Source organism: Haemaphysalis longicornis, unplaced genomic scaffold (genome assembly GCF_048455015.1).
Source record: "Haemaphysalis longicornis isolate Haplotype H1 unplaced genomic scaffold, Haemaphysalis longicornis Haplotype H1 scaffold_1, whole genome shotgun sequence".
Classification (NCBI taxonomy): domain Eukaryota; kingdom Metazoa; phylum Arthropoda; class Arachnida; order Ixodida; family Ixodidae; genus Haemaphysalis; species Haemaphysalis longicornis.
In genome coordinates, this window is record NW_027526203.1 from 12,624,526 (window position 1) to 12,652,182 (window position 27,657).

General features: G+C 51.6%; 1 protein-coding gene across 1 annotated transcript; it reads right to left on the bottom strand.

Annotated features, from left to right (window-relative positions):
- Nucleotides 1–4,700: 4,700 nt before the first annotated feature.
- Nucleotides 4,701–27,657, bottom strand: LOC144163239 (uncharacterized). Its single transcript, XM_077694112.1, has 3 exons — nucleotides 27,493–27,657; nucleotides 16,398–16,565; nucleotides 4,701–4,920 (listed from the first exon to the last, which is right to left on the bottom strand). The coding sequence occupies exons 1-3, from the start codon at nucleotides 27,604–27,606 to the stop codon at nucleotides 4,762–4,764; spliced, it is 441 nt and encodes a 146-aa protein (XP_077550238.1). The 5' UTR covers nucleotides 27,607–27,657; the 3' UTR covers nucleotides 4,701–4,761.

The following is a 27,657-nucleotide window of genomic DNA, read 5'->3' on the forward strand; positions in this document are numbered from 1 at the left end:
TGTTAATTGCACCAACCGGAAATTTCTTCGCTCGAGGACTACTAATACCTCCGTGCCTTGTCCGTTTCTCAAATGGGTCCGCCTTTCTCGCCGCAGTCAATAGTACAACCGAGACCATTTTGCTACCTCAAAACGCCACTATTGCTTTCGTTCCCCGCGATGACGCTACAGCTGTTCTTCCTCTCAGCTCCTTATCACCTACGAATAATTCATCGGATTCCAAATTGCAGTCTGCTCCTGCTGGTGCAGTTATCAACCCCGACCTTACTACAGAGGAAACCGGACAACTGTTGACCATGCTGGCCAAACACAAGACAATATTCGACTCTCACACCTCGGTTCTGGGGCAGACTTCAGCGGCCACCCATCGGATTGAAACGGATGGTTCCTGCATCATTCGCCGACGCCCGTACCGCGTTTCGCCTAAACAGCGCAAAATTATCCAAGAAAACGTCGACGACATGCTGAAGAGAAACATCGTTCGTCCTTCTGCGAGTTCCTGGTCATCACCCGTGGTGCTTGTTCAAAAGAAAGACGGTTCCGTGAGATTTTGTGTGGATTATCGGGCACTCAACAAAATCACGCGCAAAGATGTGTACCCGATGCCTCGGATCGACGATGCTTTAGACACCTTGCAAGGCGCAGAATATTTTTCTAGTCTTGATCTTCGATCCGGGTACTGGCAGATCCCCATGAATGAGGCCGATAAAGAGAAAACCGCTTTCGCAACACCCGATGGACTCTACGAATTTAATGTCATGCCGTTTGGGCTTTGCAACGCTCCGGCCACCTTCGAGCGTATGATAGACAATGTTCTTCGTGGATTGAAATGGAAAACGTGCCTGTGCTACCTCGACGACATTGTTATCTTTTCGTCCACGTTTAAAGAGCACCTCCAGCGCCTTGATCAAGTTTTAACTTGCCCCAGTAATGCCGGCCTGCAACTCAACGCAAAAAAAAATGTCACTTCGCAAGTAAATCTATCAAAGTGTTAGGTCATGTTGTTAGCAAAGATGGAATTCGTCCTGATCCCGACAAAATTACGGCCGTCATTAATTTTCCCCGACCTCTCCACCAGAAAGAGCTGCGCAGTTTCCTGGGATTGGCATCGTACTTCCGTCGTTTCATTCGCAACTTTTCTACAATTGCTTCACCGCTGCACAAACTCCTCGCTGCCAATTCTTCATTTGACTGGTCGGAAGATTGTGAGACAGCGTTTACAACACTCAAACAGGCCCTCACGTCTTCTCCTGTACTCAGCCATTTTGATGAAAACGCCCCAACAATACTCCACACAGACGCCAGTGGCCATGATATCGGGGCTGTGCTCTTGCAATGCACTGCTTCTATGGAAAAAGTAGTTGCGTATGCCAGCCGCACGTTGACGCAAGCCGAAAAAAACTATACCATTACCCAGTGCCGGATTAGGAAACTTTTGGGCCCGGGGCTACTGCGTCCTTGGGGCCCTAATGATGATGATGACGATTCCGCGTTAATATGATTCCAAGCCCATGTTATGCTCTCTGACAGTGATGAATTATACATAATTTTACGTTTTCCGGAAACTAATTTCATGGCTTGATGTCTATTACTACATAAGGAATTTTATCGCGCGTATATATTAGTATGGTTTGATTGCCGGTCCATCACAGATTCATAATTAATCGAAGCGCCGTGTCGGCCTGCACACGACATGGTACAGAAGAGTATTTTCTTACAAGAAGCAGAGGTTATTACGCATGTAATGTTTTAGTTTTATTGTAAAGTTCTACACCTGCAAATATGGGAGGGCTCAAAGTCCGCGCAGGCAGCTGTCACTTACAGACATCTGCCAAGCAGTTAGCCGCCACGGCTTACGGGCCAAAATCCTGTAGGTTACCCGTGCAGACGAGAAAGCACGCGGCGGTTAGAACACGTGCCACCTTTGTAGGAGGTTGGGGGGAGGGGGTCTCAGGCATGGCACGCAACGCAACCTTCCTATCGCAGCACGATAAGCACAAAGACGATAAGCAGAAAATGTCTCTTTTTGGGCTGGGGAGCGGTCCGCTTCGTGCGTGGGTTTGCGCATGGCCGTCGAACTTTCAGCGGCGATGAACCCCTCTTGCGCAGCTGTGATGGTCTTGCTAGTCGGCGAGCCGTTACACATTAACGGGTCCCCTTTGGGTTGGAGAGCGACAGGTGAGCACGAGAGATGGCATCAGACAACAGTTCAATACGGGTAGAATGTCGCTCCTCACACCCGCGCTGTTGCTCCCGTCGGTGCCGCGCAACAGTTCCAGCAGTCAGTAATTCATTGTCGATTGGTCGGGTCATTTTTCGGTCGTAACTGGCAGTGGAAACACGCTAAAGCTTCACGTCTAGATTCGGTGTCTACGACGGAGGCGAGTATGGGTGGACCTCTCGTTTTCTTCGAATCCTCAACACGTCTGCCGCGTCCACTGTTTCCCCGCACTCCATCGGGGGTTCCTCTCCTCCTGCCGCCGCGCTCATGCGGGACCAGATCTGCGGGCCGCCCTTTCGTCCGCGCCGTCGGCCCGCTCATTCCAAAGCGAAAAGCGCCCACGGGGACAGACAGCTTACCGTCGCCGAGTCGCGGCGGAGGTCCGTTTTCAAGGCGGCATCGAAGCGGCCACACGCAGGATGCGTTTGTAAGTGGACACAGCTTTCGCCGTCCCGAAAGGAAACAGACGTTGTTGTTGCTTTGGCGTTCACGCCTGACCTCTTCACACCGCCTAGGCCTGCAGATTCCCTAGCTCGAAAGTAGCCGCTAGGGTCGGGCTGTCCCGGCAGCTCCCACGAGTGGCGCCCATAGTTCATACCCCAAATCTAGGTGCAGCACTGTGGAGGCTACATTGTTGTCCCCCTCAGGGCGCCTAACTCCCTGCGAAGGAAGCGACGACAAAATGCGCCGGGGCCTTGCGGTGCCACATGCCGACAGTAGAGAAGGGAATGTCCTTTCAGGAGCCCCTTCACGGCGAGTTAGTCGCCCTCCGTAGCCTCCGCAGTGCTGCACCAAGCTTATGGTATGAACTATAGATAATTACGCTACCAATGGAGTCGCGCGGACATGTAGCTTCCGCAACGCTTGTTGCTCAGACAGCCTGCAGAGGCTACAGCACAGAGGCGCGGGCTGAAGCCGAACGACCCCGCAAGTGGCCTACACAACCTTTGAACATTTAAATAGCGAGGAATATCAAGTCTATATCAATCACGCTTAGGCGATTAAACTAATCCACTAGCTTTATTGAACGGGTCGTCATCGCAATGAACTTCCTTGTCAAGCGCTATACATTGTAATTTGTGGCAGAAACTGTGTATGAGCCCGTAGGGCAGTGCTTTAGTTATCAGTAATTACATATAACGTCCCTCAGGCTTTAGACAGTTTACAATGTTCTTTAGACAATATTTCATTATTCGCATGCCTGTCCCTTTCTTATACCGAAACGTGCGCGCGCCGAGACGTCCGCGTACTTCTATGTCCCTGTACCGAAAAGGCTACCGAAACGACCTGTGCCGAATAAGACCGGAGCCGAGCTCAGGACGTCTTTTATGTGGCTTCTTGGCCCGGTCAAGCTGTGTACTCATGACGTTTGGTCCAAGACATCTTCTCATAAACCCCGGGAAAACAAGGAAGAGGAATAGGAATAACTAAATTAAATTGAAATGGACTCGAAGGTTGTCAACCATAAGGTGAGGGGCCCACCACTCATCCCCACCTGTCACGAGTTAGTCAGCTTCGGTGTGAAGGTGAGGTTGAAGCTCCTACTTTCAACTTTTACTGCGGGCAGCGAGCACATTCACGATATTTTTTTTATCATATGATCGAGCGGGGCCCCTGACAGCTGGGGGCCCGGGGCTCCAGCCCCCGTAGCCACCCCCTTAATCCGGCCCTGGTGACAGCATTGATTCACTGCTCAAATAGGAATGATCTACAGCGCTTGGAGGGGTCTTATTTATACCCAAAGCGCCAACGGTCAAAACAAGCGTCCCCTCTAGATTCTACACACGACACGAACGGCACAGACACACACAACACTCTTTCCAGAGTTCGTGAGGGGTTGCGGCGCACGCTGAGTCCTAGAGAGGGGAGAGAGAGGAGGTCTCCGTAGCGGCTTCCGCGTCCTTCGGACAGGTTTAAGCCTGCCTTGTCTGCCAACGCCGGTTTGAATCACGCCGATAGCGAGGCGCCAGAGATCCACACACGTCGCAGCTTGTTTGAATTGTCGGCTGCAAGTGTGAGTCACCGACAGGGGGCCTGCTCGAAAGGCGCACGTAGTAAAGGCTTCGCCGCACAGCCGAGGAGTATTGAACGAAGCACAGCGGCGGGTTGATTCGTAACACGCCCCAGTAGCCAGTATCGACGAGACCAGCCAGCTTCATTATCCGGGAGAGCACACGATTCTCATTCCCCGAACTAGTTCCGTTAGTCAACACCGCCTCATCTATCCTAGGTTATGCATCACATAACAAAAACCTGTGCCCAGCCTTTGTATACTGGCGGCGAGTGTACCAGGCTGCACCACAAGTTTCAAAATGACGCCGCGCCCGGACTGCGACCGTAAGACCACAAGCGCTACTGCAAGCCCTTGACGGTGACTTATGCGTCACACAGCCCACCCAGTTTTGCTTCTGTCTAGGCCTACACAACGCACTACTCAAGGGCATCGATTTACTAACGGGCACGCCTTTTTCCATGGTCACCAAACATTTATTCATGGCTGAATTGTCAATAGCCTCGTAGCAAGCCGAGTTTTAGCCCAGCTAGAACCACACGCTTTGCGCAGGCACGAAAAGGCTTTTGTGCTCCTGGGAGCGAGGAGCAGCCTCTTCTGCAGGCGGGGCCGGAGGACTTGGGGCTGGATGCTCAGTCGAAGCTGGCTGGGCCTTGTTAGCCGTCCACACGCCGCCGCTGGCTGCTGCCTGTAAATACAAGGATACGGCCACGCAGCTGAGAGACGCGCTTGTCAATGGAAGCAGGTAACCAACTAACATGCCATACAATTTTCCCTACTGCAACAACTTCAACTGTAGTGCATGGACCCCATTTGGACACATCAGCTGGACAATAAGTCATAAAGGCATTAAGCCATGCATGCAAGCCCAATGCAAGGCCCTACAAAACCGGCTTTGTAAGACCTATCATTTCCGACGTTTGGTGCGCCCACTGGTTTGAACAGGTTTCGTACACCCATCCGTAATCTGATGCCTACCTTGCACAAGCTGCCATTTCCCATCAGATTTTTATATCTAATTTATTTGCACTGTACACCCAGCTTAAGTTAAGTAGCCATGGCAAGAGTAGACAACACAAGCTGATTAGAAAAAAAGTGATATGCGGAAGCTCGAAACAACTACGCATGAGATAAGGCACAACCAACAGCGCGCAAATGAGCGAAATGCTGTTCATACGGCAAAGGTCAATCAATAAAACAGAAATAAGCATGCAGGAAAGCTTTAGCTTGTGCACAACAGAAAGCACGACAGGACATCAAACACCTGCTCATATAGAACATACGGAAAATGTCAGAATAACGAATAGAGGACAAAACGGAGAACGGTGAAAATTCCCCCATCTCTCATTGTACACCACATTCAACACAGTGATGGGCGGAACCACCCGTCCCATGACTCGCGGGACTGCCCAGCTCTCGGGGATATCATCCCGCGTCTCTCAAGAGACGAAAATCTTCAAAAAATTACGCCCACCTCCCCTCGCGGGAACCCTGGTGTGATGCGACGCTGAAGGGGGTTCCACTGGCGTCGCATCAAGCAATTGTCGGGTACGGCAAGAGAGCAAGCGCGGACGACCGTCGACTGAGAGACCGGCCGGAGCGCGGCACTTCGCTTCTATGCGCAGCGCGCCCGAAGGAGAGGAGACCGCGGAGAGAGAGAGAGAGTACTGCACATGCGCACAGTGCGCAGCCGCGCGCAGCGCGACCGTATATGTTGGGAGAGAGTGTTCGCTATCTGAGAGAGGAGAGGAGGCGAGCGGAGGAGAGACGCAGCTGTGCGGACGCGGACGACGGACGCACGCAGGACAGGGCCGCCGGCAAGAGATGCTCCTCTCAGCGTCGCATCTAAAAGTGTTCCATTGTGCGTTTCCGTTGGGTCGATTACTCGAATTGCATGAGCAATCGTCGGGTAATGCGAGAGAGAGAGAGAGAGAGCAAGCGTAGCGCGGACGACCGTCGATTGAAAGACCGGCCGGAGCGCGGCACTCCGGAGCTGCCGGAGTGCAGCGCGCTGCCGAGTGCGGCGCGCAGCGGAGTGCAGCGCGCCCGAAGGAGAGGAGACCGCGGAGAGAGAGGGCGCTGCACATGCCCACAGCGCGCTTGCGCCGCGCGCAGTTGTTGGGAGAGAGTGTTCGCTATCTGCGCTATCGGAGAGAGCATAGGAGGCGAGCGGAGGAGAGACGCAGCTGTGCGGACGTGGACGACGACGATGCAGGAAGGACAGTGCCGCCGGCAAGAGATGCTCCTCTCAGCGTCGCATCTAAAACATGTCCCAGGCCACTCGTGCACCAGCCAGTAGAATCCCATGTGTTTCAGGCTAACGGGGACGTGCCGACGTTATGTCTAGAGGAACGCGCATTTCCGAAACTGTGGAGCGACGCGCTCGATTCGTCATCATTATGCTCAGAAACGTCCGCAAGTCACACCGGTAGCCGCACCACTTACGGCAAAACCCGAAATGTCACGTGGACGGCTTGGTACCGAGCGCGCCCTCCTTTGTCGTTTACTGTATTGCGAGCGGGAAGATTTTTTACTCGCGCGGATGCATGTGGTGTCGCAGACTTTCTCCCCCCCCCCCTCCCCTTTCTTCGGAGCTAGCGCACACTCGCGGGCCGCCTATACTCGGTTACAACTCAAGAACGGCACCACCTCATGTAGTGTATCACTCCGCCAAAGCGCCGGACCCGTGACGTCAGTGCGCGCGCGTTTTGAAAGGGGTTTGCTATGAATGCGTGATATCGTCTGCCTTGTCTCACGCAGTTTGTTTGTCGTCATTGGAGTCGTTTATAAGCATATTAAGTCCAAAAAATCACGGGAATGGCTCACGCCATGTTCAAAATATTCCCAGTAACGCCCTACTTGCGCCGCGCGGAGAAACATCCGGCTACGGTGATAAGGCGCAGCGGCAACTTCTGGTGCCGTTCTTAAGTTGTCTCCGAGTATAGCATTGCTCCCGGCGAGGTGCAACAGATCAATGCTTTAAATCTGCCTGAGCAGACGTAGGATATGCACCTTCAAGTTGCGCCACTTACTCTATTTCCCCGTTGCATAGGTGACAAAATATTGCAAGAGCAGATTTCTCACCACAGGTCAACGCAGAAATTCTGCGAGTTAACTGTTCATCGTGCTGTATCTAGAGCCCCCACCCCACACACACACCTTCCGTTCAGCGTGAGCGGGTCCCGCATTTGGCATGGGCAGGCGGCAGTGTTGTACGGAACGGCGTTACAAGGAACGGAGTTCCTAAAACTAGTTCCTTTTTGGAGGAACGGAGGAACGCCACCGTTCCATTAAGGGTCGGTAGAACTGTAACGGTAACTCGTTACGTTTTTGAAGGAACGGCAGGAACGGCGTTCCTGCCGTTACATCGCTAGGATTTGGCTGTTTTTGATGCCAAGGCTCGAGTACAAAAATCCACAAAGCGCTACTGCGTTTCACTTCCTATAAGATGGTCAATTTGCCCGCCCTTCAGCCGTACGTGCTTCCTCGAAGGTCAAAGGCAGAATAATAACCACGCAGCAGGCCGCAGCTTGTGTTTGCTTTCATGCTGGTTGCTTGCGCGGCGTTCGACGGGTAAATAGCGTAGCCGCGAGAATGCTTTTCACCCTTCATCGTTTGTCTGGGGAGGCCAGAATGCGCGTCTGGCCGATAGAATTGTTCTCTGGCTGGGAAAGAATAGAGAATTTTAGCAGTCCGTCCGTTCTGTCGTATGCGTTGTTACTGGGTTGACCGGGACCCGGCTGGGCACTTGAGCATTCGTCGCGGTAGGGGAATTATTTATTTGATTGATTGATTGTAGGGTTTAACGCGCCGACGCAACGCAGGCGTTGAGGCGCGCCGTAGTGGAGGGCTCCGGATTAATTTTGACCACCTGGGGATCTTTAACGTGCGCCGAAATCTCGTACACACGGGCGTTTTTGCTTTTCGCCTCCATCAGAAAAGCGGCCGCCGCGGCCGGGAATCGAACCCGCGACCTCGTGCTCAGCAGCGGTAGGGGAATTAGTTCCGCGGGCCTGCCTTCGCCATGTCCGTGCCTCCGCACCCTTCCTACTCGCCCTTCCGCGCGCTCAGAAGCAGACCGGTCCCGTCCAACCCGTTAATAACGTAGCCAACGAAACGGACGGACTGCTAAACGGGATCCGGACATTTCGGCGTCGGACATTTCGGTCCAGCACGTTTCTGTGTGGACATTTCTGTGCACGGACATTTTGGTGCACGACGTCTTGACCCAGACATTTTGAGTGAGAGGATGTCCCAGGCATTCTTTGAACATTTTAGCTTTAATTTTGTAATTTCGTGACTTATATGATTTTACGTTCGAGACTTGTGCTTGCGCCGCCGTTCTTGGAAACGAACGCTAAACCCTGGCGGAGCACTGCCACGTGAAACCCAATTTCTGTAGCAGATGGTAAAAATTAACGTTGTTATTTCGGATCCGTTCAACCATTTTTCTGTTATTTTAACATTCATGTGAACAACCCTTATACTTAAAGTGTTACCAAAGCGCTTTCCTTTCACTTCACCCAATGGTGCAAGACGCTGCTGCTTTTAGTCTATTCCTCCCCTCCCCCCCCCCCAGGAAAACTTCCGCAAAAAAACAACAGAAAAACGAGTTCGATTAGGCGCGTGTGCATTTCGGTTTAAGTAATCTCTCAATCAATATCGCCTTCGTTGCATTCGGTGTCAGTTCTACTTAAAACTAACAAACCAACCAACGCACTTACGGTGGCGTTACTTAGGGGAGGGGAAAGCTGAGCCCCGCCGGCAATCATCCCCCTAAGTCGAGAGAGAGGGGTGTCACTTGTGCTTCAACCATTGAGTCGACTGGACTTCGAAAACTTGAAGGCGACTGTTGCCGCTCTCGTCACACTAGCCTTTTTTTTTTCTTTTTTTTTTTGCTCCTTATAATGGGAGGAAGCGATGTATGCCTGGGGTGTCCATGATATGCGCGACTTGAGTTAATTCTTAGGGGGTGACTGAAGGCGCAGAAAGAGCGATTCCTGGAGTGGGGGTGCCGTCGATATGACCGCGACGCGCGGAGGGGCGTAGCCAGCAAACGATAGTGGCCATTGTGTTCTCAGCGGCTTTTTGGGTGGCTTTTTGTGTCACATTACAGAGGTTTCCTGCGCCCATGGTAAATGTAAAGCTTTTTCTATGTTTTAAACGCGAAGTGGGCTATGTAATTGTTCTGAATGTATCACCCAATTTCTGCAAAAGCCTCCACTAAGAAGCTAGCAGTATGTTCCAAATAAAGAATAAAAAATCACTGCGGTGACGCTTCGGAGACAAAGAACTCCACCACGCATGTAGGATTTTCAGGGAAAACCGAAAATAATATGGCTGGAAAAGAAATCTGGGCGAGATTCGAGCGTGCAGGCGGGAGGTGGAGGGGGGGGGGGGGGCACTAGAACAAAGAATTAAAATGTGGTAAATGTAGGCTTGTAAACATTAAACGAAGGTTGGTTGTCCCGAACACAATGGCTGGATTTTGTATGCACAACCGGTACGCGCTTAATCAGCATTTAGGACATTAGAACCTGCGGCTGTTTTCCAAAATGCCCGGTTTTCCTCCCCGACAATATCCTGGACCAGTGTTCGCGAATTCATTTTAGCAAGGCAGCCCAGCCTGCGTAATACTCTTCATTATGTTTTCTTCATTCTGATGGGCTAGCTAATGTTTGTTACTTTTTGGATATTGAGAGTGTGCAATGTAATTTTTGTAATTTGAGGGTGTGATTTAAAGAAATTCAAAAGAGGCGGTAGACCATCGTAAACACGGGTAATTGACTTAGCTAAAAAATAGCGAATATAAATTAACTTCTCATAAATGAAAAAAAAACGTGTGCTAAAGAAGTCAATCGGCTGCATAATAGGTGCTCCAGGAAGAGGTATTAAACAATAATATAGAAATGTAGAATTTCTAAAAATACCTGGCAAAGATCGAACATGGCATCAATCAAAAAAATAAATTCACTGCTCCTGATTGTTGTCCATAACCCACGTTAAGCGGAAATAAAAATATAACAGCTGTCGCAAACAGGCAAGCACCGGATAATTTGGTCGCCGAAATTTGGACACCGAAATTTCCGCACCGAAATATCTTGCACCGAAATGTCCCCGAGCCGTCTGGAGTGTATCCAGTGCTCCCTGAAAAAATTCGCCTAGGAGCGTTTTTTTTTTATTATCTTTATATCCACATAATCTGCTGCCGGTGGTGTCAATATTCTTATAATATACGTAGTTCGATGTGAGTTTGAAATGTCTCACTTAATTTCTACCCAGGATTATCCGAAACTATATTTTAATTTAAAAACCTAATTGTAACGTTAATGTAACGACACGTTCCAACTTTCGAAGTGGAACTGGAACGCGTTCCTTTCGCAATAAAGGAACTTGTAACGGGAACTCGTTTGAAAATTGGCAAGGAACGAGGAAGGAGCTTTCGTTCCTATTTTGGAGGAACGTGTACAACACTGGCACGCGGTCACCGTAACAGTGAGCGTCCTCCGATTTCACGTCTCCATCTGGCGTAACGTAAACCCGTTACGTGCGGCGTTAGGTCATTCCTGCGAGTTCTATTGCAAGTAAACCCGCATTTTGGCCTGCTAAAGTACACCCTCCATGTGCTCATATATGCTGAACTGCAGCTCTTTCAAGATGGCCTGATAATAGTTGCATATAAAGAGTTGCATCATGTAAGTACTGTCGCCTACCAAAAGGCAATACACAACTGTCGCGAAAAACAAATGGCGGTGACATCTAATGCTCGTCGCTTTCAGACAATTTGCTGCTCAAAATCAAATTTCCACATCGAAACTGCCGTAAAGGACACCTGCAGAACTTCAGACCTTTATAATACTTATAGCTCAGGTTAAAAACACCTGCTACGAGGACGCGGGTTCAATTCCCGGCCGCTGCGGCCGCTTTTCTGATGGAGGCGAAAAGCAAAAACGCCCGTGTGTACGAGATTTCGGCTCATGTTAAAGATGCCGAGGTGGTCAAAATTAAGCCGGAGTCCTCCACTACGGCGCGCCTCGTCGCCTGCGTTGCGCCGGTGCGTTAAACCCTACAATCAACCAAGAACGCCTGCTGTACGTTGTTTCTTCTGCCATATAAGACTAGTATCAGACTACTTTAAAATTAAGGGCACAAAACTACAATGTCGTCGAATGATGCACTGAAGCGCTGGAAGAAAAAAATTACGCCCACCTCCCCTCGCGGGAACCCTGGTGTGATGCAACGCATCTCATGGGGGGTTCCATTGGCGTTTTCCATCGTATTCATTACGCTTATAGCAGGGATTCTCACGCGAAGGGGAGTTGGGCGTAATTTTCCATTTTCACAATGCAATGCACATGCAGAACGCGTATTCTCAGGTACGGTCTTTATTGCAGACGAGAATGAGTGCCTTGTGGTCCGTAAGGTGCACAGTTAGGGGCTCGACGATTGACTTGCGAGAGAGTGCAAGCGTAACGCGGACGACCGTCGAATGAGACCGCCGGGGCGCGGCATGCCGCTTTATATTCACAGCGCCCGAAGGAGAGGAGAGCGCGGAGAGAGAGAGTACTGCACATGCGCAGCGCCGCCCACCGGCGCCTAGCAACGGAGTGAGAGCGCGCTGCGCCAACCCGCAGCTGTTTGAGAGAGAGTGTTCGCTATCGGAGAGAGGAGAGGAGGAGAGGCGCAGCTGTCCGGACAACGCCGGCAGACGTAGGAAGGACAGAGGGGCAAGCATGAGATGCGTTGCATCTAAAAATCCCTTGGGAATGTAAGTCTGGGTATGTTCTTTGAAGGTGAAAGCCTAGCGATTATCGGTCTTTGGTGCTACGTCCTGTTTGCGTCTCTTTCTTCGCTTTCGTTTCAAGGGTAATACAAGGAGAGGCGCCAGGGCTATTAGAGAGTTTTAGCATAGCGGGTACCGTCCGCTAACGGTACGGCGGCGGGTGGCGGAGCCCGACTGGGCAGGTGCACATTCGTTCCGGTAGGGTGGATTAGTTCCACATGCCCACGCATTCGCTCCTCTGAGGGGCAACCTCCTCGCCCTCCCCGCGCGCGCCTGCGCAGTCGGGTCCTGTAACGTAGCGTAAGCCTCCGCTAGCCGCTATGCTGGAACTCTCTGTTGATAGAGAGTTATAGCAGATCGGAAAAACGGGTACCGGTACGGTACACGGTACCCGTTACCGTACCGTACAGGGAAGGCTCGTTTTACCGTGACTGGGAGCGACTTGTATTGTACGTCGTTTGGCAATTTTTCGTGAGTCTGTGGCGTTTCCTGTGCTGAAATATTAGTTTTCAGTTCTCAAAAGCACTAAAGACAGTTAAAAAAAAAAAAAAAAAAAAACATCCAACGACCCTACGGAGATTCGAACTGCGACTGCGTGAACATGAAGCGGGCATTTTACCTCTTCGCCATTTCAATAGATGGCGCCAGCAGGTCAAGCTGGGCTCTCAGTACATACGGCTGGCTGTTTCTAGTTTTTCGTTGTATTTGAGAGTCCCTCGCACTGACAACGCCAGTTCCTCACTCGTCGATTTGTAGACGGGCCCCATTTTGCTATCAATACAAGTTATGTAGCCGTGTCGCCTTTATTTAACCTAAAAGAAGCTATCGGACATGCGTCGCTCGACGACCCAAGCCACGGCAGTTGGACCGGGGCCGTGTTTCGCTTGTTGCTTGAGCTCTCACAATCGCGGGGATTTCACTTGTTGCAACCTCATTTTAAGCGATCTCTTATTTACAATCCGTGCGACTAGGCGTGAGCCAATCGTACGTCTCCCAAACTCTTTCAAAGCGGCCACCCACTTTCGAACGACGGACCGTCTCGGTACCGTGCGGCCAAGTCGCTCCATTATACGGTAGGGTTCTGCGCATGCGCGGTGGCGTCCAGTCGGTAGACGTTACCGAACCGGTACCGTTTTTCCGATCTGCTGTAACTATCTAATAGAAAGTTTCAGCAGTCCATCCGTTCCGTCGCGTACGTTGTTACCGGGTTTACCGGGACCCGTCTGCGCCTGCGCGCGCGGAAGGGCGAGGAGGAAGGGCGAGGAGGCGCGGACATGGAGAAGGCAGGCCCGCGGAACTAATCCCCCTACCGTGACGAATGCCCAAGTGGCCAGACGGGTCCCGGTCAACACGCTAGCTACGTACGCGACGGTACGGACGGACTGCTAAAACTCTAATAGAGATTTAGCACTCCGTATGCTCCGTCTTTTCCGTGGTTACCGTGGTGACAGGGACCCGTGTGGGCGCTGGCGCATTCGTTTCACTAGGGGGATTAGTTCCGCGGCCGGCTCTCGCCATGTCCGCACATTCGTTACGGTAGGGTGCGCCCTCCTCGCCGTGCCTGCGCCCTCAGGCGCAGTCAGGTCCCGGTCAACGCAGAGTTTTAGCATAGCGGCTAGCGTACTCTAACGCTACGAAGGCGGGTTACCGAGACCCAACTGCGCATGCGCTCTCGGGGAGGGCGAGGAGATCGCCCTTCAGCGGAACGAATGCGCGGGCTCGGGGAGGCATAGGCGACCGTCCCCGCGGAACGAATGCGCACCTGCCCATTCGGGTCCCGGCACCCGCCGCCGTCCCGTTAGCGTACGCTAGCCGCTCCGCTGAAAGTCTCTAAAGACTGCTGACGCATAAGTTTCGTGGCGCGGGCAGCTCGCAGCGTCAACATGGACTGTGGAAGGGGTGACCCGGTCGGGTATCGTCCTCGGCTTGTGCTCCTTGCGCGCTTGATGAAGAGTGGGGTGCGTATTGCGCGGAATGGGTCTCGCCATAAGTAGCTCATGAATGTGACCGCAGAGTGGAAGGGGCGCGTCGATAGCGAACGGGCTGCTAAAATTCTGCTTGTGAGCCTGGATGTGAGGCGAGTGAGGTGATTCATGAGGACGCCTCAATCAACTCCTCGGCGCTGTCAAAGACCCCCAAGTGACCCGAGGCTGGCATTTGGAGGTGCTCTGAGGCACCTGCAGCGTTGTCTTATAAATTTTTGGAATGAGACCATCTTAGCTAATTCCGGGTGTGAAGGGGGCAAGCAGGGAAGCGAGCAAGAGATGAAACCCTGTATAAGCCTAAATCACTCTGTCTCTGGGCCCTTTTAATAGTTGGATTGACCCAGGAAGTGAGGTGGTGGATGAACGTGTTCGTGGCATGGCTCTGTACAGAACGTGCAGAACGTGTTCTGTACGTTCAGGCTTTAGATCTCAAAGCACTGCGCCTCAGGAACGGGTCGTTTCGTGAACACTGATTGTAATGTCCGGAGGAAATATGTCTCTTCCCGTACGCTTAGAACGAAGGATGAGTAGCTCCGTTTTTTCTAAGGTCCCTTTTAGGGACCTTAGTTTTTTCCGGTGAGCATTCACGTCCTCTGCCACGAGCGCAAGCAGCGACAATGACCTCTGCCCTTTGAAGGGTATCCTTAATGTGCGCATCCCTTCCCCCGGTCGTCCACAGGTTGTCATCACGGACTGTGATGGAAAAATGGTATGGCAGTCAACTGTTGTGGGGGAATAATCAACGCTGTATTGAATAAGAGTGGTGAGAGGACACTGCTCTGTGGTGTGTGTATTGAGGGGAGGTGCATTGTTTCAGAGCGTAGGTCATTGATCTGAAGAACTGCAGCACGATCTGCGAGGAAATCGCGGTAATTGTAAGCACAGCACCCGGGGCAAAGGCCGTCTGATTTTACAGAATAGATTTGTGTGAGACTTGGCCAAAAACCTTTCGCAAGTCGAGTTCGCAAAAACCTTTCGGAGTCCGCCCAGTATTGAGGATTGATAATGTCATCTTTAGTTCAGGTGAACGTATTCTATGAAAAGTGCGGCCCGAAAGCCGAGCATGTGAGGTAAGGGAATTGTCCAGAGTGAGTGAGACCGTTTAGCAAGCGTGCGTGAATAACATGTCCAAGGACCTTTCCTGAAAGGGGCGATGCAGATGGGTCGAGGTGGGCCAGCTCAAGAGGCTTGCCAGGTTTATGAAGACCTCTGCGTGCTCCCATTGTGGGGGTGGGCAGGGCGGTACTAGGCTTCCCAATGAGGATTGTAATAGCGTGCGAAGGTCTCGACGCTGCGATCACCCAGGTTTCGAAGAAGCTTGCAGGTCGCGCCGTCCTCCCCTGGTGCCATGGAGGCCAGGCGAATTTTGTGGAGCGCGGCGCGAACCTCTGCAACCGTGACCATGCGGTCCATGTCAACGTTTTCAGAGCCCTCATAGGCAGGGCAGCGCTTCTGAGTTCCCTGGGCTAAGTATAGGTCCCGGAGCCTGGAGAGAAGTTGCTCGTTTGTACCGGCAAATTTGTGTATGATCGTAGTGAGGATGGTTCCTGCCCGTCGCGGTTGGGTCGATCATGCTCTGTAAATAGCCCATGTATGACGCATGCTGAGGCTACCTTTCATGCTGCCTTCAAACTGGTCCCGCTGCGCGCTAATTCGGCTGTACATGTCTCAATCGTTTTTGTGTGGTGGACTAGTTTGAGTCGAAGGCGGCCATTGTGCTTTTGTCAATTGTTTCAAGGGGTAGTCATGGGTTGACAGGATTGATAGCCTGTTAACTAGGTCTGTTTACCAGTTTCTTGGATATTGGCGGAAGGAGTAGCATCGATCTAAAGTTGAAGGTTGTGCCACTTGCGGATGAACCCTCGGCAATGCATCTGCCACACAACCAAGAAGCTACGGCGTCTATAACATCGTATACGCGTCCGTACGAGGGATGGGTAGTGTAAGCTACGGCCTGGGTCCCGAAGAATCTGCGAAAGTCATTACGCATCATCTTAAAGGTAGACTGAAGGGCCGCCTGGTTGACAAGATGAGTTTTTGCAGATGTAGGCATTCTTCAGGTTCGCTGGCTATAGTTCGTTCTTGAATCTCCAGCTTCTCACCACGCGTCTAGAGCAGGGCGAGTGACCCGCCGAGACAGCCTTACGTTTGGGCGGGAGATGCGGGGCGGAGATTGCGAGACGGTAGACAGTGCATCCATTTTATGGGATTATTGCAGGGTGGAGGGCTGCGTTTTGGCAAGTCGGAGTTGGCATTTGAGAGCCGCCTGCCTGGAGGCAGATACCTCGGCGAGAATTGCACGCAGCTCCTAATGAGTTCTAATTAAGGGCAGAGGGTGAGGGGGAGCTATAGAGGCTTGGACGGAACGCCAGCGGGCAACAAGCGTGTGTAGCTCACCTGGTGATTGTTCTTTGCAGCATTGGGGGTCTTGGAAAGGCGTTTGCGTGCGAGCGCAGGGAAGTCGCCCCGTTTAGGGGCGAACGGTGGCTGGGAACACACCGCCTGCGCGTAAGTGAGGGGCGGGCGGCTGGGCGTGCGCTGAAGTTCACGGGAGCGCATAGCAACCTGCGTGGTCGGCAAACGTCCTGTCAGTACCTATGCTGCCAACACGCCGTGCAAGCCTCCGTTTGGCACCGGAAGGGCTTGCAAAAGTCGCGCGATATTAGACGGAAAGAGCACTCGGGCACCGTAAAAAGAATCTGGGAGCCACCGGGCACCCAAAATCCGCAAGTCACAATTGTAGCGGCACACGCTGTCGATGATCTGTTCGGTAGAATAGTTCTCGGGGAATATTGGGTTAGCCGGGTCAGCGATGTGCATGAACATAGCCTATTGCTTGCCCTGCACAGAAATCGTGACGACCTTTTCGTATTTGTGAGCGTGGTTTACAGACGACGGGCTCACGATGATAAAGTTAGAAGTCGATTGAATCCAACTTAGTCTCCGTCGCAGTGAGGGATTTTCGCCTCGCCCCGGGTGGCATCGGCTAGAGCGGCTACCGACACCGTTGACAAGTGGTGGTGTGGGAGGGCGGCGTCTCGGGGTGCGACGTCTGCGCTTGGGCCAACATGGGTTGTACTCACAGTTTCCTTCCTCCATGGTTTTTCCCTACACACTTAACCACTGGCAACCGCGGAAGCGGCGGCAATCAGTCTAGCCCTCACACTGAACTTTTTTACACCTTCTCAGCCAAAAAAAGAGTGTATCATAAGTGGAAAAAGGGTGTTTACATCCTTTTTCCACTTATGCTACACCATTTTTTCCTAGCTCTACACCCTTTTTGTGTGAAAAAAGGTTTTTCTTAGGGTGTTGAAAGGGTGTGGAAAAGGTGTTCAGCTGTTCATTGGATAAGACCGTGCTTGGATGCAAATAGCACTGTTAAGAAGAAGACATCCCCTGATATACTCCTCTATATACTCGCAAGAAATTTGCATACGCAAGAAAAGAATAATTGCTCGTAGGCAATGATCGCTCGTTTCCATGTGGGGTGCACCTCATGCCCCATTTAGCTTTGGCACGTGAAACACAAACTTGAACCTTCAAAATTAAAAAAAAAAAGAGACTTTACTCACGCGGCGAAAAGGGCGACTGCAACACGCTTGGCTTTCTCTATAGGTTGCTGAAACGGTGTTCAGTTGCAAAAAAAGAACAGCGGAGCCGGGGGTCGACCTAGTTTCTTCCGGTGTTGTTAAGTTTTGTTATGTTTGCTAGGCTTTGCAATGTTCTTGCTAAGCTAGGATGACCGCCGAGGGGTGAGGCCAAGTTTAACCGGATTTTACAAGGCTGTTCCAGTGTGACCCCCCCCCCCCTCCCCTGCTAGGGGATCCAAGGGGGAAACAAGATAGGTCGACCTGGATTTGGACAACGCAGGTATACGTCCGGGTCGGAGCTGCGCACAACGGTCTCCCACTGCTCCGCGGTCTTAATTAATAACGAAACCCTTAACGTATTCTTCTTCCGAGGACACTCCCAAATAATATGGCGTAGGTCTGCTCTGCCCGTACATAGCTTACATTCGCTCGAGTCTGTAAAGTCATAGAAAAATGAAATGCGAACACGAAAATATGAATCACAACACGCAAAATTGAAAAATACTGTTCGTGCAGGTCTAATAACGGTACGCTATTGGTATATTTAGAAAGCCATATTTCCTAACTTTGTTTTTGTAATTAAGTAACGCGGTATTTTGACTTACATGCATAGAAATCTCCCTATTTGTGTGTTCTAGTTCATAAGTTCATAATTTTGTGTTCGCGTTTGATTTGTCCATGACTGTACATGACTAGATTGGGGAATGTCTGTAAGAGGCGCCATGCTACACTCTGCCATTTGTTGAGAGTACAGTGAGCGGGGGGATATTTAACCCGTTCCAATCTGTAATGATCAATTATGTCCCTGTAGGAGACCATGCGGTCCATCAACATCCCTGCACGAAAGAAGTGCTCAGATGTTTCCTCGACGTGATCGACGCGGTTAGCCAAACCTCGAGCCCCGCCGTGAGCGTTCTCGTAACGGTAAGAGAAGAGTGTGCAGGCGTCCATACGATTTTAACTTTTCTCCGGTCTTTGAAGCCGGCCAGCTAGTGCCTCGGACGGGATCTGTCCGTTTGCAAAGATTTTGGGCCGCTGACAACAAGTTTAGCTTTCGTGGAAGCCATCGCCATGGCAATGGCGGCCTCTTCTGCCGCTTCCGGCGACGATGTGAGTATCGTGCCTCTAGTGACGGAATTGCCCTGGCGGTCGATTGCTACCACGGTCATGGCATCGCAGGCCGCGTATTCCGCGGCGTCTACGTAGACCATTAATTTGAATCTCTTTTGTAAGGCTTTCGCTCTTTCTCGTACGCTTTCTTTGTTGTTGTTGTGTTCGAGATGCATATTCCTCGGTATAGGAAGGCACTTTCGACAAAGGAGAAAATTTCGGAAACTACCCCAAAGCTCAGTAACTGCCTCCGCGGCAAGCAAAAACATCTAGGTGCATCAGGAAGGAAGGAAGGATGAATGTAGAAGAAAGGCAGGAAAGTTAACCTGGCTAGAGCCTAGTTTGCTATCCTGCACGTGGGAAAGGGAAATGGGCAAAAAAGAGAGAGGAAAAAAAGAGGAAAAGTTGGACCAGACACGTATGCCCAGCACTGAGGCACTGACAGTGATTGACACTGGAGGCTTTTAGTCTATAGCCTAGTGTTCAAGTTCGTCGCCCGTAGAAAACGTAATAGTTCCTTAGTCGCCTTCTGAGCGGATGACTGAGAAGGGCAGTGGCACAGAATCTTTCCCTCCGAAAATGGCCGCCGAGAGTCCAGAAACAGTTAAAATAATTCGCGTGTGTTTCTGTAAAAAAACGCGATAGTAAAACTAATGCATTTAATTTTCATAAATGTAATTGAACTGGAAAAATATTTTTCGTGCCTGGAATTTGTAATACAAATAATTTACTTAGAGCAAAACAGTTTACATTTTAAAGGTATTTTGCCGTCTGTACGGTTGTGTGTTTAGGCGGCGAAAAAGGCTCGCAAAATCAGCGAACATAAATAGCATTTACGCTGGCTATCTTTCGGCGCGTGAATAAAGGTTTAGTTGAACGCCAATAGCGGGCGACTCCTGCCCTGTGGTTACAGGGTAAAGTTTACTGTACCGTGGTAAGCGAAGCGCGCTGAACCTTCACACAAAAATAACCTTGAGCTCTTCAAGTCTGCGAAGGTAAATGACCAACGAGAATGAGATGGCCGAATTTCGAACAGGGGGCACGAACTCTAGGCGGAAGTCGTGTTGCGACTGGCCGTTCCTGGACGTCATTTACTCGAGGCAGTTGGTCTGGAATCGGGGCAGCCTCATCCATCCTCGGTGGAGAACCGTGGCATGCCCCTTTAAGCAGATAGGGTTTACAAGTCCAGCACATGTGCACTTGGAAATTTCTGACGTCCCGGGCGTCTGTGAGACGGGGCGTCACGCGTCCCCTCCAATACAGCGAGAAAAAAGAAGTGCAATTGAATATAGAAAAGGCGTCTTTCTGGGTTTCTGTCGCGTGCTCTGGACGCCTCATTCGGCACTAGCCGCCATCAGCAAGCAAGCAAGCAAGCAAGCAAGCAAGCAAGCAAGCAAGCAAGCAAGCAGACGCACACACACGAACGCCTCGCTCTATGGAACGCCTCGCGGTTCAGGCACATGGGCAAAGTTGGCTTTGCCGCAAGATGTTTTCTGTGGGCTCAGAAGAATAGAAATTATCGGCCATTACACTGGGTGTAGGTGGTTGACCAGCAAAGCTGTATTGGCGACACGACGGTATGACAGTACGACTACATTTCCATCACATTTTATATTAATTTTTTGAGGCTGCAGCGTCATCGCCGTTCTCTTGCGCTCGTCATGACGGGTCCGCTCTCCCACCTGCGCCACCGGATCGAAGCGACGTCAAGGGGAACTCTAGCGCGACGTTGACGCTGGCTCGCAGCGTCGTCGGGCCGCGCTATCATTTTCTAACCGCGGCTGTTCGCGGCGCCGTTCCTCGTGCCCACGCGCGATCTACTCCCAGAGTGTTCCTTTTCCTTTAGTTGTTTGCCAACTATACTACGTTTCATACATAGCGTGCAATGCAGTGGAGGCTGCGCAAGTAGTTCGAAGCAAAAAATAAACAAATTGTCTCCGTTTCATCTCCCTCCAAGTGCGGGTCTTCTACCTTGACCATCATACGGCCACTACACACAGTTCCGGTACGTCTTCTGGAGCACGTAGACAGCCGACTGAGCCCGCAGAATCGAAAGGACGGAGTTACCGTCCCCGTCATGGTCTCCCATCTCGCCGGCCACGCTAAGCATCGTCTCCAGGCCTAGCGAAACTACTATCGTTCCTGCCATGACATCTGCCGCTAAAACGCCGGGCGAAAGTGGCCCCGTAGACGTCCCATAGGACAGCACCCACCACTGTCAACATAGAATTTGGCGAGTTAAGTGGCCTCACCATTGCGGTGCTCGCCGTCACACACAAATTGCCGTGGGCCAAGCAGCCGCATCGCCACCCACCGAGGACACGAAAACAACTGCAACGACGCGCAGAACACCGCCGCCACGGCTCCCGCACAATCACTACATAATCACCTGCCTACCATGATCCGGTCTCAGTAGCCTGGGCTCCCCGAAACCTTGTTGCAAGTCTTGCTGAAGCAAGTGCCATTTTGAGGACACAGTTTCTCAACGAAGGCATCGTAGAAGCGAAACCGGATCGAAACGTATTGGTGGCAAGTATACAGCCAATGCCCAGACAGCGCTCATGCTAAGCAAAATAACGGTGACTAACCTCGGAAGTGCCAACTACGAGCTAGCACCATGCATGAAACCCCTATTCAACACGTGCCGTGGCGTGATCCACAGTCTGGAACAGGACATCACCTAGGGAGCCTCACGAAAACTTCTGGAAGCCAACCGCTCGCTCCTGCACGCTAGGCTCATGAGTCGCATCACAACTGCCCCCGTAACGTTCCACGGCACACGGCTCCCCTTCAACGTCCGAGTGGGCTGTGTACTTCACCGCTGCCGACCCCATCGCCGCATCGCCTACGTTTGTCAACACTGTGGCGACGTCGGATATCGTTAAGACATCTGCCCCCCCCCCCCTCCTACTCACTAAAGTGTCCCGGTGCCACGTCGCCAACACGCCCCCCCCCCCCCCCCCCCCGAACTGTCAACCTACGTGCAAGCTATGCCAGCAATCACATCTCACCGCCAGCAAGTAGTGCCCGAAACGCGTCCTGAACACATTCGGCTCGAAACCTGTGATCTCACCACGAACAGCCGAAACCGCAGACTGCCCAAGGCGTCCACAGCACGCGGCCTGCCTTAAAGAGGTGAGCTGTCCCACATCGCAGCACGAACTCCCACTGCTCACAGCTCACGACTTTTCCCCCGGCTCCCATCCAAGCTCAACTCCCCCCCCCCCCCCCCCCCGACAACTTTTCAACAAACTCCCGTTGCTCATGACTTCTTCCCCCTCGTCCCAGCCAAAAGAACCAGCCCCTCGGAAACACAGCAGCCAATCCCCTCTCCTCCAACCTTCAAGAAATCCTTCGAAACATCCATCAACAACAAGCTGCGCTCAGCCAACGCCTCGATTCCTTAACTGGCGGCAGATGCAGCTGCTATTCAACGACCATCTCTATGCACTACCCACCAACAACTTCCCCACCCCTGTCTTTACAAGGCGAGCAAGCTGCGGCCCTCCTTGAAGAGATCAACCCGACACGAATCACCAATCGAAAATCATAACATCCCTGGAATCCATGCAGAACTTAAACGAAGCGCTTACTGCCCACATCAAAAACATTGAGGAGGCATTCGCTAGTAACTCATCGTTCGCCGTCTCGCAATCCAAGAAAGACAAACTCCAACCATCCAATTTGCTTGACCCAATTGCCCTAGTCACTGACCCCCCCCCCCCCCCCCCCCCAATTCAGTGACAATTTCTAACACCCCGGCGGTGACCATCTGTCAATGGAATTGCCGATACTTAAATAACAAAAAAGAAGCGCAATTGGGGTTGTAAATCACCGCTGGCCCTCCTCATATGATTGCCCTCCAAGCAACCGACACCCCTGCCCCTGGATTTCGTGCACCTAAGACCCCCCGCACCGCACTGCAACACTAATGGCGCAGTACCTCACCACCCAAGAATACAGCCTCACCTTCCCCATCGCCCAAACCTTTGTTCAAAGTCCTCCGAACTCGATGAAACCAACCCAGCATTTTTATCTGAACGTTTACAGCGCATCTCTCAACCCCCTTCAAGCAATCTGTACCCTTGTGCACGACGCCAAGCGGGTAGCGCAACAAAATCCTTTCTTTCTGCTCGGCGACTTCAACGCCCCCCACTACTCTTGGGAATACACCCAGGATACAAAAAGGGGGCGGCTCTCCTCCATGTCACCCAGCATCACACTCTCATCCTTTACAATGACCTGGCCACCCCAACCAGACTGGGAAACAGTATCACGCGACACCTCCCCAGGCGCCACATTAGCAGCCAATTAATGTTGCAAAGGGCTGCAGATCCCTCCGAATCCTTGGCGTGCCTTTTCACACAGAAGGACGGGCCTGGAGCAGCTAGCCCTCCTCCCCCAACTGCAGGGCACAATTTCGCAACTTGTCCATCTCATCCGGCGAATATGCACGCACAAACACGGCCTGAGGGAACAAGATACTTGCGGCCTCGTCCACGTCCTACTCCTACGCCACCTCACATACTGCACCCCCTACGTCCGAGTTAAACCTCAAGCAGAGCAAGCTGGATGCACTCATTCGTCGGGCTTACAAGATCGCACTTGGGCCTTCCAACTTTCACCGGCCCACAGAAATTGCTTCAACTGGGGCTACATAACACCCTCCCCGAGCTTCTTGGGGTACAGGGCATTGTCAGTTGGCACGTCTGTCCCTCGCCCGAACCGGCCGAACTGTCGTCAACGCATTCGGTCGCCGCACGACAAACCTCCATAATGCACTTCACCACCTTCATTCCCACATCCGGACCAATATCAAGGTGGCACCAATTCCGCGTCACATGCATCCCGCGTACCACCCCAGCCAACGCGAAGCCAGGGTCCTCCAACGAAGCCAGGGTCCTCCAAGACCTCCAACGGAAGTACCTTTTGGCACAGGATGTTCGCTACGTCGACGTCGCGCAAACCCCACTGTACCCCCGCCCGACCCTAGCAGTAATCGAAAACGAAGGCACCATTCTCAACGCAGCTACCTTCCTCCGTCTCTCTTCAACCGCTGCCGAAGCCACCGCCATTGCCCTCACGGCGGCAGCTCACACCACCCACTTACCAAAACCACCGATTCTCAAGACCCCTACCTATCACTCCGCCATGGAGGAAGAAAAAGTTAGGAGACGGCATGACGTCACGCAGCTAGCCTTCGCAAGCCGCTCCCTCCGCCGTTTCCCTTTCTCAAGCCGCCGAAGTCGGCCCAGCACGTGACCTCCATGGTCGGCTAGCTGGGCCGGCGGCGGCGGTCTCCAGGGGGGTAAAGCGAGCTCCGAGACCGTAGGAATCGTGGGCGCTGACATGATACAATTCCCATGGTTGCCAGATCAATTGTATTCAGTTTTGTAAAAAGTTGTTCGTTAATTATTTAACTAAAACAAAGAACTGAAGCAAAACAGTTACAAATAATTGCCTCAGTAATTAAAATTAGCTCTACAAAAAACTTTTAGGGTAATTAAGCTCTAATTAGCGAACAAAAAGTAAGTGCGTAGCTCAGTTTTGGTTTCGATTTTTTTAAGTGTGCTAGGAAGTGGCGAGACCCTTGCGCCTGACTTGAGCAGTGTGTGTGTGTGTGTGCAGTATCCAGCTCAGATATGCGTGTGTGCAAAACGAGTACAACTGGTACAACTCGGATGCACGAACTGAGCAAGCGCCTCCCCGGGCGATTGCGAGGCCGTCATTCGTTTCTTCACGTTAAGCATTCTGTCTATTGCCCCTGAACTGACGCCGGAACAGCGATTCCGATTTGACCTTGACTACCGCTAGTTCACTACAGGCTACGGAGTGGCAGCCAGCGATCGTTCCCGTTGGAGGAGAAATAAAAAGAACTTTTATAATCGTTCGGTTCCAGTTGTTCTATTCATGGAACTTCTTACAGCTCTCCGTGCTTCGAACTTTCGCGCAAACGTTCGTGAAGGTAGAACGAAAAAATAAGTAACTAAATGCGGTTTCTTTTTTAATCAATCACAATAAGTCAACAAGTCAATGTTCTCTCCTCGCGCGCTCTGTGCGGCAAATTACTGCCCATTCAGTCCCGCAAGCTTTCCCTTTGAAGTGGTGGAAAGCAGCTAGAACTTGAATACAGTCGGAAGGAAAAACGGGACACGCCGCTGACCGTATTTCGCATACTCCCTTGGAAAGCATTCTGCCACTCCGTTGGCGGGCGATCGACCGCGCTCTTTCGTTCCTGTGCTTCAAAGGGCCGCGACTCACCGGCGATATCAGCGTTGGCCCATGCGATAACGTTTTTCTTTTTTTGTGTGTGTCAATAAAGGTTTTACATTCAGCTACGAAGCCACAGTTCTTCACTTCACTTCCTTTGAAGAGCATTGAGCGACTCGCAAAATGTCACAGAATGGCAAACAAAGCAGCACAGCGCAAAAATGCACGGAGATCATGACGGAGATTCAATTTTTCTGTGCGCCCCAGTACGGATCAGCTGATTCCTTGACGTCCTCGCGCATGCGATCAGTCGCATTCGAGCTTGCGCGCAAGTGTTGTGTGAGCGTTGCCACATCTTGCTCAAATAGTGTCAGTACATTTAAGTCACATGCTAAACCGAAAACAAGTCGGTTACGTATACCCACAAGAGATAAACTACGCAATGCTGTCGACGCCGCGTAAACAAAATCCGCCTCGCCAGCGGTCCGCCATGTTACAATTAATCCCGGCATGCTTCGCTAGCCGAACGCGGAAACGCCACAGTAGCCCGTTGCCAGATTACAACCCATCGCTTTCGCCGTTTTTAGTAAGCAAAAACTCAGCTGGCAACCTTCAAATCGTTGTATCATGTCTGCCACTATGTGTCGTACGGTTCCAATGCATTGGCTCAGCGGCGCGCTTTCCCTCTAGAGTATATTGCGGTCTCAGACTCCGGCGCATCTCTCGTGTTTGGTTGGTGGTAGCTTTTCCCCATCCTTCCTGCATTTGTCTGTTCGGTGATCTCATGCCCGCGAGCGGGCAGGAGTGCCGCGTATGTGCGAGAGACAAAAGCCGTGAAAAAAAAAAAAAAACAACATACAGCAGGCTTCGCGACACCAGGCAGCAGAGTAGTTTCGAGTAGACGAAATTGAAGACCTCGCGGTGGCGGCGCGCTGGGGTCACGTGGTGCAGTGACGCCTGGGCCTACTTCGATTTTACTTTTTATGTATAGGCTTCACGTTTCTCCGGTAGCGCCGTCTCCTAACTTTCTTCTTCATCCATGCTCCGCCTTGCGCCGTGGCTAAGTGCGAGGGGAACGCCGGAAAATAGAACACGTTCGACGGACCAAGGTTCTAAACAGAGCTCAAATTTTTTTAGGAGAAGAATTTTAAAATCATCATAAAAGGCAAGAAAGAAAATAAGCGCAGACAAAATATTTCTGTCTGCATAACAAAGGTAGAAGAGGAGTGCCGAAACAGAACGCGTCGTTTGCTCAACTTGCAGACCCATACCCGGGCTCACTTGTAGTTGCGGCGCCATCTCTGGGTTCTTGTAACTGATACTGAAAGCAAAAGGCTGTCAAAGATTTCATCTGAAAACGTACGTAAACTTCGTCTGTTCAGAAACACTAACGAAATCCTAATTATAATAATTGTGTTCATAGAATTTGCAATTTTCTTGCTCTGATCGACTCGGCGCACTACTTTTCTCATCGCAAGAAGCGCCCTATTACGCTCTCCAGACTTGGCAGCGAGTATTAACTCTAAGCTTGGCAGCGTGCACGCTATGCATGCCGCTATGTATGAAACGGAGTACACCCCACAAACGCGTGAACATGGCAAGTTTCGCCGCGTGAGACCTAGAACCTACCTTTCCCTTTGTGTCTTGGCGCTCCTCGCATTCCGTCTCTTTCTCACATGCGGACTCCATGCTTCGGAGGGTATTTTGCTCGCCGACATTCACCGTTTTCCCTAGCTTCATTGCACAATGCACAGGCCCCAGCCATAAACAGCTCCGCTGTAGAACGCTTTCGGCGGCAAAATTGGGCTCGAGCACGGGCAGGCGAGAACTAGACGCGTTCAAGGTCAAATCAGTGGTGTTGCAAACGTGAACAGCCCGGATGTGTTTCATGGCACAGCACTGCGTCTCTTGTTGGACTCCTTCAGCACGCGCTCTTATCATAGCCCACGGCTCAGCTATGCTGGCGAAGGCAGGAGACAAGCTTTGCTTACGACTCAAAACATCGCAATAAGGAATCGCTCCGGGAGACAACATAATGAATAAAATTATTGAGAAACGCATTTTTCCTCCATAATCAACAGAAAAAAAAAAAACTTCGCCCGGCGTTTGCACAGGCAGCGAGACAAGGCGTCCGGCTTGACATGTGCATACTAGAATTGGGTAAAACGCGAAGCGCAGAGCTCTATTCGGTGCTATGGAGCTCTAGAACCGCTAGCCGCAGAAAACACATAGCGGGACGCGCAAAAAGCAGAAAATGAACGCGGCGGTGAACCCTTGCACATGCCAGGAACGCTTCTTTACCCACGATACACCAAGCTTCGATTGCGACGCAGAACAGAGCATGACAAACAAAGGAGGAACACATGACAAGACACACATGCTCTGTTTTGAGTAACTGCAAAAAAATGTTAGCCAAGGCGATTACGACTTTGCACGACACGCTGACGGCATACTAACGTGCGATCTGGTATGGCCGCACCACTAGGAAGCATTTAGCTGTTTTCGCCACTTGTTTCGTCCTCCGTTGCCTTGTTTGGTACAGCTTCAAATTAGCAATCGTTCATTCCTTTACGGACACCTACCTCAGGCTCCTTATTGCCCTCTTCCGTTGCTCCGCGCTCTTCTTCGCAACTGGACATGTCTTTCTTAGAAGGAACGCGTCGTTCCCTGACACAGCCGCTGGCTACGCCGACCATGCCAACCACGCGTTCGTGTCTGGCCGAGACGCCGAGGTCCCCGCGCGGTGG

Bases quoted from the DNA above. Each gene is read 5' to 3' on its own strand.
- LOC144163239 (XM_077694112.1), bottom strand. From the start codon at position 27,606: ATGGTCGGCGTAGCCAGCGGCTGTGTCAGGGAACGACGCGTTCCTTCT. The intron at 16,566-27,492 runs GTAGGTGTCCGT...CCGACCACGCAG, and splicing joins AGGGCAATAAGGAGCCTGAG to GTTGCTATGCGCTCCCGTGA. The intron at 4,921-16,397 runs GTGAGCTACACA...TTGTATTTACAG, and splicing joins CTGCAAAGAACAATCACCAG to GCAGCAGCCAGCGGCGGCGT.